The sequence below is a fragment of the Ochlerotatus camptorhynchus genome, unplaced genomic scaffold (genome assembly GCF_037179485.1).
Source record: "Ochlerotatus camptorhynchus isolate MF236.1 unplaced genomic scaffold, CSIRO-AGI_Acam_v1.1 ptg000304l, whole genome shotgun sequence".
Lineage (NCBI taxonomy): Eukaryota > Metazoa > Arthropoda > Insecta > Diptera > Culicidae > Ochlerotatus > Ochlerotatus camptorhynchus.
In genome coordinates, this window is record NW_027040792.1 from 1577963 (window position 1) to 1593477 (window position 15515).

The 15515-nt window shown below is 42.4% G+C and overlaps 2 protein-coding genes across 2 annotated transcripts in view; one reads left to right on the forward strand and one right to left on the reverse strand.

The window, feature by feature from the left end:
- The window catches only part of goe (gone early), a 284648-nt gene that overhangs the window by 68436 nt on the left and 200697 nt on the right, over positions 1-15515 (reverse strand). The window lies entirely within an intron of this gene.
- Positions 3950-6134, forward strand: LOC135707164 (uncharacterized transmembrane protein DDB_G0289901-like). The gene is made up of 3 exons (XM_065228909.1): positions 3950-4045; positions 4277-5136; positions 5204-6134. Exons 1-3 carry the CDS (start codon positions 4031-4033, stop codon positions 5787-5789), a joined length of 1461 nt encoding a protein of 486 aa, XP_065084981.1. The 5' UTR covers positions 3950-4030; the 3' UTR covers positions 5790-6134.

Sequence of the window (15515 nt, forward strand, 5' to 3'; positions counted from 1 at the left end):
GGTATAGGGATTACCGTGATCATAATCTCAAACAGGGTTCCTTCCATTCATTTTGGCTAAAAAAATGTTTTATAAAATTATGGAACAATAAGATATTATAATAATATTTTGTTTGTGTAAGCAACAAGAAAAGATTGTGGAGTTTGTGTTTGACACATAATACCAGCCAATGTTGCTGCATGAGAGTCGCAATAAGCGATTTTGTCATTTATCTCACCCACTCTTCACTCTTCACTCTTCGCGAAGAGGCGATCAGAAAATCGCTCATTGTGGCTCTGTCAAAGCTAAATTTTCAGGTTTTATGTGTCAAACACAAACTTTAAAAATTTGTCTTGTTCCTTACACATACAAAATACCATCATAATATCGTATTATTCCATAATTTCCTAAAACATTTTTTTAGTCAAAATGAATGGAAGGCACCCTGATCTCAAAGTTCTCCGGAAATACTCATAATAAGCCAGGGGTACCAGAACATGCCCGAGAGGGCTAGTGGAACCGTGGACTGCCAATAAGGCCATTACCGGCCAAGTTTGATATGTCGCACGACGGGTTTTGGTGCTTGTTGAAAATTGACCACTTCTTCGGAGGCACCGGAACATGACCGGGAAGACTAGTGTGACCGTGGACTGTCAATAATGTCATTACCGGTCAAGTTTGGAAAAATCATGAAGTTTGATATGTCACACGACGGGTCTGTTGCCTTTTTTAGAATTGACCACTTCTCCGGAGGCACCGAAACATACCCGGGAAGACTTGTGTGACCGTGGACTGCCAATAAGGCCATTACCGGTCAAGTTTGGTAAAATCATGAAGTTTGATATGTCACACGACGGGTCTGTTGCCTTGTTGAGAATTGGCCACTTCTCCGGGGGCACCGGAACATACCCGGGAGGGATAGTGGGACCATGGACTGTCAATAAGGCCATGTTTTTAAAAATCATGAAATTTCATATGTCACACAACGGGTTTTGGTTCTTGTTGAGAATTGGCCACTTCTTCGGAGGCCCCGGAACATGCCCGGGAAGACTAGTGTGACCGTGGACTGTCAATAAGGCCATTAGAGGCCATTTTTGAAAATTCATGCAGTTTCATATGTCGCATGACGGTTTTTGGTGCTTGTTGAGAATTGGCCACTTCTTCGAAGGCACCGGAACATGCCCGGGAAGACTAGTGTGACCATGGACTGTCAGTAAGGCAATTACCGGCCAAGTTTTGTAAAATCATGAAGTTTGATAAGTTGCATGACGGGTTTTGGTGCTTGTTGAGTTTCATATGTCGCACGACGGGTTTTGGTGCTTGTTGAGAATTGGCCACTTTTCCGGAGGCATCGGAACATGCCCGGGAAGACAAAGGTGACCATGAACTGTCAATAAGGCAATCACCAGCCAAGTTTGGTAAAATCATGAAGTTTGATATGTCGCACGACGGGTTTTGGTGCTTGTTGAAAATTGGCCACTTCTCTGGAGGCACCGGAACATGCCCGGGAAGACTAGTGTGACCGTGGACTGTCAATAAGGTCATTACCGGCCAAGTTTTGTAAAATCATGAAGTTTGATATGTCTCACGACGGGTTTTGGGTCTTGTTGAGAATTGGCCACTTCTCCGGGGGCATCGAAACATGCCCGGGAGGGCTAGTGGGACCGTGGATTGTTTATAAGACCATTACCGGCCAAGTTTTGAAAAATCATGAAGTTTGATATGTCGCATGACGGGTTTTGATTCTTGTTGAGAATTGGCCACTTCCCCGGGGGCACCGGAAGATGTTCGAGAGGGCTCGTGTGACCGTGGATTGCAATAAGGCCATTACCAGCCAATTACCTGAGCAAGTTAGATAAGCTTCATTGATAGTCATAAGAATCTAGAAATAAAAATCTACTAAAATAATTTTCGAAAATGTGGTAACATTTACGTCTAAATATTATTAACCTGCACAATATCGATCAGAAACCTGCTGAACAATAAATTTTAACTAATCATGATTTTGTTACATAATGCGTGAAATTAACGATTTACATAGTTGGAGATGCTTAACGTCAATACCAGACATAAAGTGAACATTATTTTATACGATAGATGAGGAGATGAAAGTATAGAATTGATAAATCCGTTATAGGACGACAGTGTGAAAATTGTACACACTTAGAAATGATTACCGACTTCGGTAGTTCTGACCGAATTTTCAACAGCTGAACTGTTCGGTAAAAAGCAGACATTTTAAAACATTAGATATAAAGCATCAAAACAAAGAAAACTTCACCGCAATGGCAAGACTCGATTATTTAAACAAGACTTACAGTGTTTTGAAATTAAAATTTAGTGAAATAGCGATTGAAATCAGGGTCAAAGTTTTACCAAACGTTCAGCTGTTGAAAGTTCAGTAAAAAATTACCGAAGTCGGTAATAATCTCTAAGTGCGTATATAGAAAATAGAAAGCAAGCAAAGGACAATTTTGAGGAAGGTACGAATCGGATCGAGCATTCCCTTTACCAAACTCATCCGTTGATGTGAGGGGCGGGGTGAGGGGTTTTTCCGACGTCACACACTCAAGTCACCATCTGTCGTAAGCATCTCTAGATAGGGCTGGAATTAGGGCGTAACAGCTTTTGTGAACAATGACTTCTCGAAAGTGTTGGCTGTCCCCGGCAAATCGACATAACCAGCGAGAAGGGGAAGACTTCCCGTACCCGATGGATATGTGGGTTTGTGTAGGCCTGCCTTGAATTCCTAGAAATTAACGAGAGGAGTCATTGTTTACAAAGGCTGTTACGCCCTAATTCCAGCTCTATCTAGATTCTAGCCGATGGTTTTGAAATTGCAGTTATTGTTAGCTCATCCAACCGAATTACCCCATATTATATCAGCACAGCAAAGTGCTATTCTTCGATATTCAAATTTTTCAACCAAACACCAATCGAAGATCAATCAAATATTGGAAGAGGTTATGTTACGATGCATCGAATATGATTTACGTCCCCAGCCAGGTTGACATTTTGCAAAACGACGAGTATCAAAATAAATTCACCACCAGACATTTTTACGATCACGGGACATCTCACAGCATCAAGCGCATCCAGGAAACATCGATCGAACCACCAAAGCACCAGTTGATGGCTCAAATGCTTCAGCGGATGCATCTGAAACTGGAAAGCGATTTTTTGAGCTCGAAATGGAAATTACCATTTTTGAAACCGGGAAATATGCTAAGTGGTCCAAAAGAGATGGTTCTCGGAGATATGCTAGAATCCGACCAAATGGACTATTTTAGATGTTTGTTTGAATTATATGTAAGCATAAGGCGCGAGTTGCGAGCTAATCCGGTTTGCTAAATTTTCCGTTTAGGGCGGGGCAAAAACAAGTTTTCGGACCGAAAAGGGACTGACATAGAAAAGGCCCTCCAATGGTGATAAATTCACACGGGGGGTAATAAATTAAACCGAATCCAACGACCGCCAAATTTGATAGCTTAGTGGCACCTGTCAGCTTGGCTGGTGACTCAGGCGTGACATTCTGAACGTGAAATGCAGTCAAATAAACAACCAACCACTGCCATTTATCAACGCCCACCGCTATCACCGGGAGTCACTCTAGATTTGATGGCATCAGAACTCTTCACATCGATCTGCCACCGACTTGGAAGGGAAGGCGCTAGCGGTAGCTGGAGTGGTGGTGGCGACGCCTGCAGATAAACCAATAATGAGCCACAATCGCTTTGACTCTCCGGCAAGTGGGGATCATCTTCCTTCTAGCGTCGTCGAGCTCAAATCTGCGATATGCTACCACCAACGAACGACCGCGGCGATTAGAAAAACAAAATAAGAAGAATAACCACCCCGAAAAACCACATCCCTATCGAAATCTTGCACGCGCGATTGCCGACAACAGGTTAACAGACAGACGTGCAAGGCTTTTGGACAAGTTTTTTTTTTCAGTTTGTGGGGCGGTATATAAAAACCGAAAGCATTATCTCATCTTCATTCCAGCTCGATTGATCGTTCTAGTAACAACGTTAGTGTTTGAAAAAAGACAATGCGCGCCATAGTGGTAGGTTTCGGGTGAAAAATAAAGGATTCTCAGGACTAAGTGAAAAGAAGCTGCGGTTGTTGTTGTTGAGTTCTGTGTGATGAGTGAAATGGACTGATCAGTGAAATTTGCGTGAAATTATGTGAACTGGTTATTCGGAGGGGTGGCTTCTTTTCATTTAGAGATTCTGTTCTAATCAACTGCCATCTATTGATGGGAAGCAGTTACTAATGGAAAGTCCTTTCTTCACAGTTATTCTCCGCCTGTCTGGCGATCGCGTCCGCCGACATTGGCCTGAAGTTACGTCAGGCTGCCGCCGCCAGTGGTGCCGGTGTGTCGAGCTATGATGTCGGTCAGGGTTCCGTTTCGGTAGACTACTCGCCCGCTAGCTTTGATCAAACTGTGGTTGGCAGTGGTGGCAGCAGCGGTGCCGAATTCCGCTCGTCTGGATTCTCTGGAGCTATTTCTGGTGCTAGCGCTGGTGCTAGCGCTGGTGCTGCTGCTTCCGGTGGTGCTCAGTACGATGCAGGATTCCAGGCTGGACTTGCCGCTGGACGTGCTGCCCTCGCCTCGTCCAATGCCGGTGCTTCGTCGTTCTCTGGCTCTGCTTCTCGCCTCGGAGGTGCCGCTTCTGGAGGTTCTTCCTTCGGTGGAGCTTCTTCCTTCGGTGGAGCTTCTTCCTTCGGTGGAGCTTCTTCCTTCGGTGGAGCTTCTTCCTTCGGCGGTGCCGCTGCCGGTGGTTTCAGTGGAGCTTCTGCCAGTGCTCAGGCTAAGGCCGGAGCCGGTGTCCGTTACATCACCAAGCCAGAGATTGTCAAGAAGCACTTCTACTACCACGTTGCCCCAGAAGCCGAAGCTGAAGCCGAAGCCGAAGCCCGTGTCGAAATCCAACCCCAGACCCACTACAAGGTTCTGTTCATCAAGGCCCCGAGTGCATCCGCTAGTGCCGCTGCCCGTGCCGCCGCTCGTACCCGTACCCAGGAGAAGACCATTGTCTACGTTCTGGTTAACAAGCCAGAAGCCGGAGCCAATTCCGCCGCCGATGCCGCCGTCGATACCTACAACAGTGCCAAGCCGGAAGTCTATTTCATTAAATACCAGGGCAAGAACGGGTAAGACCACGATTAAACATCTAACATGAACCAGAAGTTTAGCGTTTTTTTTCTTTTGAATCCTCAGAGCTAAGGCTGGTGCTTTTAGCGGTGCTACTGCTGGTGCTGGTGGTGCTGCTTCTAATACCTTCGGTGGACCTTCGTCCGGTGCCTTCGGTGGAGCCTCGTCCGGTGCCTTCGGTGGTGCTTCTTCGGATGCCTTCGGTGGAGCCTCGTCCGGTGCCTTCGGTGGTGCTTCTTCGGATGCCTTCGGTGGAGCCTCGTCCAGTGCCTTCGGTGGAGCCTCGTCCGGTGCCTTCGGTGGTGCTTCTTCGGATGCCTTCGGTGGAGCCTCGTCCGGTGCCTTCGGTGGTGCTTCTTCGGATGCCTTCAGCGGTGCCTCGGGTGGATCTTCGTTTGACTTCAGCAACGGTGGAACTACTTTCGATGGTACCCCAACTTTCCTCTCTGGCGCTGATGCTTCTGCTTCGAGTGGTGCCTACAATGTGAGATCCGGTGCCGTCGACGCCATCTCGTCGGGCGATGCTGGATACACTGCTGGATACACGGCCGGAGCTGCCGCTGCTGGAGCTGCTTCCGTCACCGGATCGACTGCCGCTTTCGATAGTTCCGCTTTCGGAGGAAGCACCACCGCCAGCTCGCTCAACTTCTAAACACCTGAACGCCTTAATGATTATCGGTTATTAACCCTTGGTTACGGAAACGATCGTGGAAGAATGGCGAAATACCTCTTAGGGACGAATAAAATAGGTTTATTTTCCTTTAGGATGAGATTCCGCGACGACAGTCAGACAGAGAGCGGGAACGAGAGAGCGAGAACGAATGTGAGCTAGCGAAAGAGAGAAAGAGAGATGAAAATCATGTTCCAAATACGACTGCCATAATAGGTGTATGATAGCAAGAAGCAAGAAACGAGAAAAAGAAGCCAACTTTGTACCATAAGAAGATTTGTGAGATTATGAAAATGAACTGCGAAAAATATACTTAAATAAAATAAATTGAATCATAACTAGATCTTTAATTGTCCCTGCCATTAGATTTAGGATTTTTTTCTGAAGGTTAAGATGTTTCTTTCTTTCTGTATTGCTGAGACTTTCAGCCTTAGGCTGGTTCATCTCTGAGAAGGTTTACAACACTTCTAAGAAGTCTTTACAGAAGTTTACAGAACCTGAATATTCTGAGACTAGTTGCTAGTGTTTCACTTTCGTCGAAATAAGCTGAAGTGGCTTGCTGACGACGTTTTCAAGCTAAAACATGTCATCATCAAAGGTAAGTCTATAGCGCTTTGAGGGGTCTCGTCCAAAAGAATTGCACTCCGGTTGACGGAAGTTGCTTCAAGAAATACCTAGGCAAACTCTCCAGCAAATCAAGAGGCAAAGTCTGATAGACTTTAAATGGAAACAAATTTAAAAAAATCAAAATCGACTGTGTCACGAAAAGTGGTCAGGTTTTGACCACTTATAACTCTGTCAATAGCGGATGGATTTCAATTCTAAACATGCCAATCGATTGGAAATTCTTCTACAAATCTGCTAAAATTAACCCTTTATCAATTTCCAATAGGTCACTATTGAAAATTACACAAATGTCCAACTGTTGCAATGGTGAATAAAATTATTACCGACGGTCTGCAAAAAGCGCTTTCCCTAACACAGATTTCAAAATCGAATTCCATCCGGTCTCGCCGAACGTTTGTGCGCTTCTTCTTCTTCTTCGCATTTCAAGCTTATTGCATATCGCATATTAGCTTATTGCGTGCTCTCAACTTAGTGTTCTAGATGCACTTCCACAGTTATTAACTGAGAGCTTTCGATGCCTGTACCATTGTTGCATTAGTGTAATTGTGTGACAAGTACCAAGGAAAGTCGAGGAATTTTCCAACCCGAAAAATTCCTAGACCACAGCGGGAATCAAACCCAGCCACCTCCAGCATGGTCTTGCTTTGTAGCTGTGCCTTTATCGACTGAGCATTTTGTCATAAGAAAACGAGGCGTTTCCGAGATGGGAAAAACTGGTTTCCCTAACACAGTCGCCGAATATTGATACCGAGCACGTAATCATACGTCAGATCCTACGGTCGTGTCTTGGATACAACCTCTTACTTTTTGTTAATCCTGGATGTTGAATTTGCATTTTTTTTTAAAGCTTTATTAGCGAGATTTTCACTGCTCGTCGTTAGTGTTTGTTATGAAATCGGAGATTTTGGATCTTGTATTTTTTTTCAAATGGCGTCTTTGTCATTTTTCAATAAATTGTAGCACAAAAATATGATCTGGTCGAAGTGAGGTCTGAGACAAAGTTGTAGAGAAAAATGAAGTCTTTCCAAGGGGTAGGTCACTCCGCACACAAATCTTGGGTAATCTTTTTTGTCAGTGTGCCGCAAGTGTGCTGATTGTACCGGTCATAGAGCAAGCTGCAATTGTTTGTAAAATAACATCACGGCAACCCGGTATTTCTGACACCTTGAATGTTTTGTTTTGCGGCATTTCGGATTTAAATCTATAAGTGAACCAGGAAGCGAACTTGCTGGTCTGAGTTCCTCCGGTATATTTAATTAGAGGATGTTCCTGAATATACAGCCAAACAGCCCGTAATGTTGTGAACAACTTCAGTGACCAGCAGTGGTCCCATTCTATTTACAACTATCAAATGTCTACGAGATTGTGCCGAAGGTGTGGCGATGGATGTGCCCAAGCTGTGCCGAATCTAATTACGGCACAATGTGCTGAGTGACTTACCCCTTGAGTCTTTCAAGGAAAAATGAGACGGTATTATTTTTAAATTTTATTTTGAGTACGAATTTCTAAAAAGTGTTAAAAACTCAAACGTTTCACGAAGCATTTCTTCAATTTTTTTTTTAATACAAACGTACATAAATGCCATTTTTTTAATATTTAGCTTTTGGTAAGTACATTTTTGTAATGTGATTTCTACACAGAATATTTGAGAATATTTGAGACTCTTTAAATTGTTATATGTGCAAAAATGACTCACACAAAGTTTAAAAATCTGACCAAAAGTTGATGTTCTACGATTTTTGTAAATTTTCAAGTGATTCCTCGATATTTTCTACTTATTAAACTTCATAGATCCTGAGCGGATTTATCTTCAGGATTTAAACGGCTTCTAAAAAAATAAATGATCCTTAAATAGTGAGACGAACTAGCCAACTGCTCATAATCTCAATCGAGTAATTAAAAAAATATATCCCTAAATATTTAATACATTTCATATGTTTCAAAGGGGCCCTTCATATTTGCTATGGAACACCCCTCAGAGCGATTTAATTTATTCTTGTATTTTTTTTAAAGTGAAAATTTTCCGAAACATTCCTTTTGTCCGAAAGAGCAATTTTCCATCTTCAAATCACAGTTTTGAATCAAGCCTTAGTTTTGAAAAGGGCCTATAAAAATATTCTCATCTTCACACATCAAAAGGAAGCCCGAACGGTTGCGGAAATCGAAAAAAAATTCCAGGAGTAACGGTTTCCAAGGGAAGCTAGATGAAGCTCGTCGGAAAAAAAAAACCTCCGGAAGAATCTCATGGAGAAACTTCCAAAGGAAGATGAAAGGAATTTCTGGGATAAATCGCGCAAGCTCCCAGGTAAGTTCCTTGACTACTTTACTGGCTTTAGAGCAACGTCTTCTGGTAGTATTCCCCCTTTCACATTGATTGGGAATACTACACCAAACAACTTTGTCGAAGCTGCAACCCACTCTAATGTCCATACTTGGAAAAAATGGTCATGAAAACAGCAAAACGTAACAAAACATTGAGGTAGTTTATTAGAAAATTCATAAGGCATCCCCTTGGATCTCCCTATGAATTGTATATGTAATAGTAGAGTAGAAGATGCTGATCAAAATAACGTTGAGATTAGCTGCTAATACCTGCCTACCTGCAAGATACACCCCTTTAAAATTAGTGTTGAAAAATTATAAATACGGATGTAAATTCTTTACATGAAGAGATGGCAGTTTGCTCGTTGAGCAAAAATGTGCATTTTAAGAGCACCTACAACTTTGTAAAACATTTAAAAAAAATTAAAAATTCAAAATAAAAAGTTATGGTAAAAAGCGTGTTTTAAGGGGGTACTAGCGTGCTCCATTTTCACCCGATAACTTCGTTCACTTGAGAGATATAAAATTGACGTTTTGGACAAAGTTTCTTAAAATGACTTCATCTACAATGTTTTCATAGATGTTCAGCAACTTCAACAAGACATAAAAAAGTTATTTTCTTTTATCTTAGTGTATACCCCCCTTAATAAAAAATGTTCACTACTCAATTAAAGTACTTCATAAATGAAGAAATATTCTTAGAGACATCAAAATGCTACACTCAATAGTTTCGTCGCAAATAGCCATGTCCCACCTGTCGCAGGCAGTAAACATCACACATCTCCTGGCGAAGTTTGGCATGGCTGATTGCAATCCGTCAAGGACACCTATGGAAAAAGGATTGAAACTCGTTGTGAATGAAGGACCAACAACTGCAGAACCTTACCGTGAGCTGCTTGGAAGCCCTATGTATGTTATGATGTCCAACCCATTACCCGGTTGGCCGATTTCAACAGCAACCCGGCCAACAACATTGGATCGCACTGAAGCGGTTACTTGTTCCAGTTTCGTGGTCCAGTCAGAAGCAGACTACTCTGGCCACATCATCGAGCGAGTCGGAATACGTGGTATTGAGTGCTGCAGCAGCTGGAGCTATCTGGTTTACAGGACTATTAGGCGATCTTGGGTTGAAGACCGTCGAACCTGTTCCTATTTTCGAGGACAACCGAGGATGCATCGGAATGGCGAAAAACCTCGAGTGCAAACGGGCCAAGTACATTGAAATTAAACACCACTTTGTGCGAGACCAATGTGGAAGTCATTCCGATTTCGGACCAACTAGAAGACATCTTCACCAAAGCATTGGATGCTGGTAGATTTGAAGCCCTAGGAAGGAATATTGGACTAGACGATTGAGAGGGGGTGAAAACGCAGTGGGCGGTTTTTGACGTAGGACTACGTCTGTGATTTTTTATATGGAGGTACACTTTGTGAAAACCGAAAATGGAACATGTAACAAAATTATGAAAGACTTTGAACGTTAATTACTCAGCTGCCCCTGGACCAATTTCAATAATTTCATCACCAATCGATCAGAAATATTCCTACGCATCTGTTAAGCTAAGACTTTTCCTTTTTAAGAATATTACTGTTGAAAATTGCACGAATGTGCAACTGTTCCTTTGATAATTAAAATAATCACCGATTGCCTGCGAAAAGCGGTTTCCCTAACACAGTCTCACCACACGGTTTTTATTCAATCAGTGAGTGGTGGTGATTGTAGTAGATAGAGTTAGTGTCTCTAGCCAATGAGATTCTGTTTACATGCGAACTATCACGCTTCACGCTCACTTGATTCTACTCATTATTTATTCAACACTAACTCTATCTACTACATTCTTCCCCTCTTCTACTCTCCTTAATTGAGGAAGGGGGGGGGCATTATATCCACCAATTTGGGGGAATTTTATCTACCCTCTCGGGGGACTTTCATCTACCATCTCAGAGATATTTCATCCATCAGGTCATGGCAATTCTAACTATTTAAAAATTTCCTCAGTCCATCCATCAAGTCATGGCAATTTTAACTATTTCTAAATTTCTTCAGTCCATCCATCAGGTAATGGAAATTCTTATCTACCATCCGTCCCAAAATTACCAGGTCATGGTAATTCTATCTACCATCCATCAGATCATCGTAATTCTTTCTACCATCCATCAGGTCATGGTAATTCTTTCTACCATCCATCAGATCATGGTAATTCTTTCTACCATCCATCAAGTCATGGTAATTCTATCTACCATCCATCAGGTCATGGTAATTCCTTCTACCATCCATCAGATCATGGTAATTCTTTCTACCATCCATCAAGTCATGGTAATTCTATCTACCATCCATCAGGTCATGGTAATTCTAACTACCATCCATCAGGTCATGGTAATTCTTTCTACCATCCATCAGATCATGGTAATTCTTTCTACCATCCATCAAGTCATGGTAATTCTATCTACCATCCATCAGGTCATGGTAATTCTAACTACCATCCATCAGGTCATGGTAATTATTTCTACCATCCATCAAGTCATGGTAATTCTATCTACCATCCATCAGGTCATGGTAATTCTAACTACCATCCATCAGGTCATGGTTATTCCTTCTACCATCCATCAGATCATGGTAATTCTTTCTACCATCCATCAAGTCATGGTAATTCTATCTACCATCCATCAGGTCATGGTAATTCTAACTACCATCCATCAGGTCATGGTAATTCTTTCTACCATCCATCAGGTCATGGTAATTCTTTCTACCATCCATCAGGTCATGGTAATTCTTTCTACCATCCATCAAGTCATGGTAATTCTATCTACCATCCATCAGGTCATGGTAATTCTAACTACCATCCATCAGGTCATGGTAATTCCTTCTACCATCCATCAGGTCATGGTAATTCTAACTACCATCCATCAAGTCATGGTAATTCTATCTACCATCCATCAGGTCATGGTAATTCTAACTACCATCCATCAGGTCATGGTAATTCTTTCTACCATCCATCAGGTCATGGTAATTCTATCTACCATCCATCAGGTCATGGTAATTCTTTCTACCATCCATCAAGTCATGGTAATTCTATCTACCATCCATCAGGTCATGGTAATTCTAACAACCATCCATCAGGTCATGGTAATTCTTTCTACCATCCATCAGGTCATGGCAATTTTTCAAAATAATTCTTCAGTTCTTTAGTCATTCCACTATACTTACACTATCGTACCAACTGCGCCATTGTCGTGACCGGACCGAGGTTTCCAGCCTCGGCCACGGCAACACGAATTAGCGATGCAGCTCTCACGGGTGCGGCTGCTTCTATTGCTGCTGCTGCTGCTGTTTCTGCTGCTGCTGTTTCTGTTGCTGCTGTTTCTGCTGCTGCTGGTGGTCCGTCACCTCCAAAATTCGTTACAAGAAAGACTTCAACGAGCTTAGGTACTTCATATTTACACCTGCTAACCTATCAAAATTCTCTAACCAATGAGATTCTGTTTACATGCGAACTATCACGCTTCACGCTCACTTGATTCTACTCATTATTTATTCAACACTAACTCTATCTACTACAGTGATCTCCAGTTCACAACGAAAGGCTGTCTGCAAGCAGCGAGCTGCAGCCCACATGACCATCCATAGAAGGAGGAAGAAGCCGCACATCTATTGATCGGAATTAGTAGCTCTTCGTGAGGCGCTGTGGGCCATCTATGTCAAGCGCGTCATATTAAATAGTATAAACAGAGAGAACCCCGCTCAAATTCCTATTCCTACACAAAACACAAGCTCCTGCTGCAGTTAACAAACAAGACCACGTAGTCCTTCTTTTCAACAATAAGGCTTGATTCAAAATTTCGATTGGAAAATGGCGATTTTGGGCAAAAGGAACATTTCTGCAAATTTACATCCAAATCAAAACATAAAAGAATAAATGGATTAGCGAATTAGTATGGAACCACTCTCCAGAATTTTTTTTTATGGAACAATTCAGAATTAGTTAGGGCACATTTAACACTCCAAACACAGTGGGTAAAATACTTTACGCCGACTACGAAGCCTATAGAATTGCAGAAAGATTGAAAATAGGTTCGTCTACTTTTTTCAAAAACGAAAATAATCGTTACACTTTTCTTTTTTTTTAGGTGTGTTTATTGGTTTTGCAAGTGGCTTAAGATCCATAATTTAGATTAATGGGTTCATAATTAGCCAGAATACAATCATGGTTCCTATATATGGAACGTGGAGATAACGGAACGGTCCTCGAAAGATCCGGAACATCCGTAAAAGTTGTCAATTCATGAAACAGATCCTAGAGCTCCGCAGTTTTAGAAAAAAAAAACACTAGGAGCTGTGATGATATAATGAATTTGGGGTCGTGAAAAACATGGACCCTGATAGCCATGAGACTGTCATCCGAAAGATCCGGAACATCCGTAAAAGTGGTCAATACACGAAACTGATCCTAGAGTTCTACGTTTTTTTTTCGAAAGCATTTGAAACTCTGATATAATAAAGAATTTGGGGTCATGGACCCGGATGGCCATGGTCTTCTGGTAGGTCCGGAACATCCGTAAAAGAGGTCAATCTATGAAACTGATCCTAGAGCTCCGCGGTTTTTTTCAAAAACAATAGGAACTGTGATGTAAGAATTTGGGGTCATGGCATGGTACCGTCGTCTGGAAGATCTGGAACATCCGTAAAATGGTCAATCCAGAAAACTCCATGAGTTCCACGGTTTTTTTTTCGAAAACACGTGGAACTGTGATATAAGAAGCAATTTGAGACCGTAACATAAACATGAACCCGAAGGCGGTTTCACTTCTGGAAGATCCGTAAAAGTGGTGCATCGATGATACTGATTTTAAAACTTTGCGGTTTTCACGAGAACACTTCGAATCGTGAAGTTTTCGAAAAAATCACGGTTTTTTTCACCGTTTCATGTATGACAGATATTCCGAATCTTCCGAATGACGGTCCAATGGCCATTCAGATCCATGTTTGTGTCACGACCCCAAATTCATTCTATATCACAGTTCCTAATATTTTTTGAAATAAACTACGGTGCTCTAGAATCAGTTTCATGGATGTTTCGGATTTTCCGGAGGATGGACCTATGGTCATCCAGGTTCAGGTTTATGTCATGATCCCAAATTCTTTCTTATATCACAGTTCCAAGTGATTAAAAAAAAAACTACTGAGCTCTAGAATCAGTTTCATGGATAAACTAATTTTACCGATGCTCCGAATCTTCCGAAGGACGGTTCCATAGCCATCTGGGTCCATGTTTATGTCACGACCCTGATTTTTTTCTTAAAGGGTGATACGGTCAAAATTTGGTCAATATCAACTTGACGTATTTCTTTCAATTTTGCATTTAAAAAACCTGAACACCCCTCATTTTGAAGGTGTGTGTGTGTAGAATGTTGCTCCTATTTTGATTTTGGAATTCACTCTTCAATTGTCAAAATGCCGTCCAAGCAAGAAGAGCAGCGTATCAAAATTTTGCTCGCGCATCGCGAAAATCCGAGCTACTCGCACGCAAAGTTGGCAAAATCGCTAAAAAGTTGCCAAATCAACCGTTACAAATGTAATTAAAGTGTTTGGGGAACGTTTGTCGACAGCCAGGAAGTCTGGATCGGGGGGAAATCGAAAACCGGAAGCCGCTGAGACGGCAAAGAGAGTTGCCGGTAGTTTCAAGCGAAACCCTAACCTCTCTCTCCGAGATGCCGCAAATAAGCTGGGTGTATCGTCTACAACCGTGCATCGAGCCAAAAAACGAGCCGGACTATCGACTTACAAGAAGGTAGTGACTCCAAATCGCGATGATAAACAAAATACGACGGCCAAAGCGCGATCCCGGAGGCTGTACACGACGATGCTGACGAAGTTTGACTGCGTGGTAATGGACGACGAAACCTACGTCAAAGCCGACTACAAGCAGCTTCCGGGACAGGAGTTTATACGGCAAAAGGAAGGGGAAAGGTAGCAGATGTTTTCAAGCACATGAAACTGTCAAAGTTCGCAAAGAAATATCTGGTTTGGCAAGCCATCTGTACCTGTGGCTTGAAAAGCAGCATTTTCATAGCTTCCGGGACTGTCAACCAATAAATTTACGTGAAAGAGTGTTTGAATAAACGTCTGCTGCCTTTCCTGAAGAAACACGGTTGTTCCGTACTGTTTTGGCCGGATTTGGCATCTTGCCATTACGGTAAAAAGGCCATGGAGTGGTACGCCGCCAACAACGTGCAGGTGGTTCCCAAGGACAAGAACCCTCCCAACACGCCAGAGCTCCGCCCAATTGAGAAATACTGGGCTATTGTCAAGCGGAACCTAAAGAAGACCAAAAAACTGTTAAGGGCGAGCAGCAGTTCAAGGCAAACTGGCTTTCTGCGGCGAAGAAGGTGGACAAAGTGGCTGTACAAAATCTGATGGCAGGGGTCAAGCGTAAGGCCCGGCAATTCGGATTTGGAAAAGCGGAAGCCTAACTGAATATTTTACCTGAATTTTATACTAATTGAAAAAGAAAATTAATTTGATTTTTTAAATAAACGATTTCACCGATTTACACGCGTTTTCCCTTGACCAAATTTTGACCGTATCACCCTTTATATCACAGTTCCATGTGTTAAAAAAAAAACGCGGAGCTCTAGGATCAGGTTCATGGATGGATCACTTTTAAGGATCTTTCGGATCTTCCAGAGGACGGTCTCATGGCCGTCCGGGACCATGTTTATTTCACGACTCTAAATTATTATCATAGTTCCTAGTGTTTT

Coding starts and splice junctions, on each gene's coding strand:
- LOC135707164 (XM_065228909.1), top strand. Junction 5,137..5,203: donor AAATACCAGGGCAAGAACGG/GTAAGACCACGA, acceptor TTGAATCCTCAG/AGCTAAGGCTGGTGCTTTTA.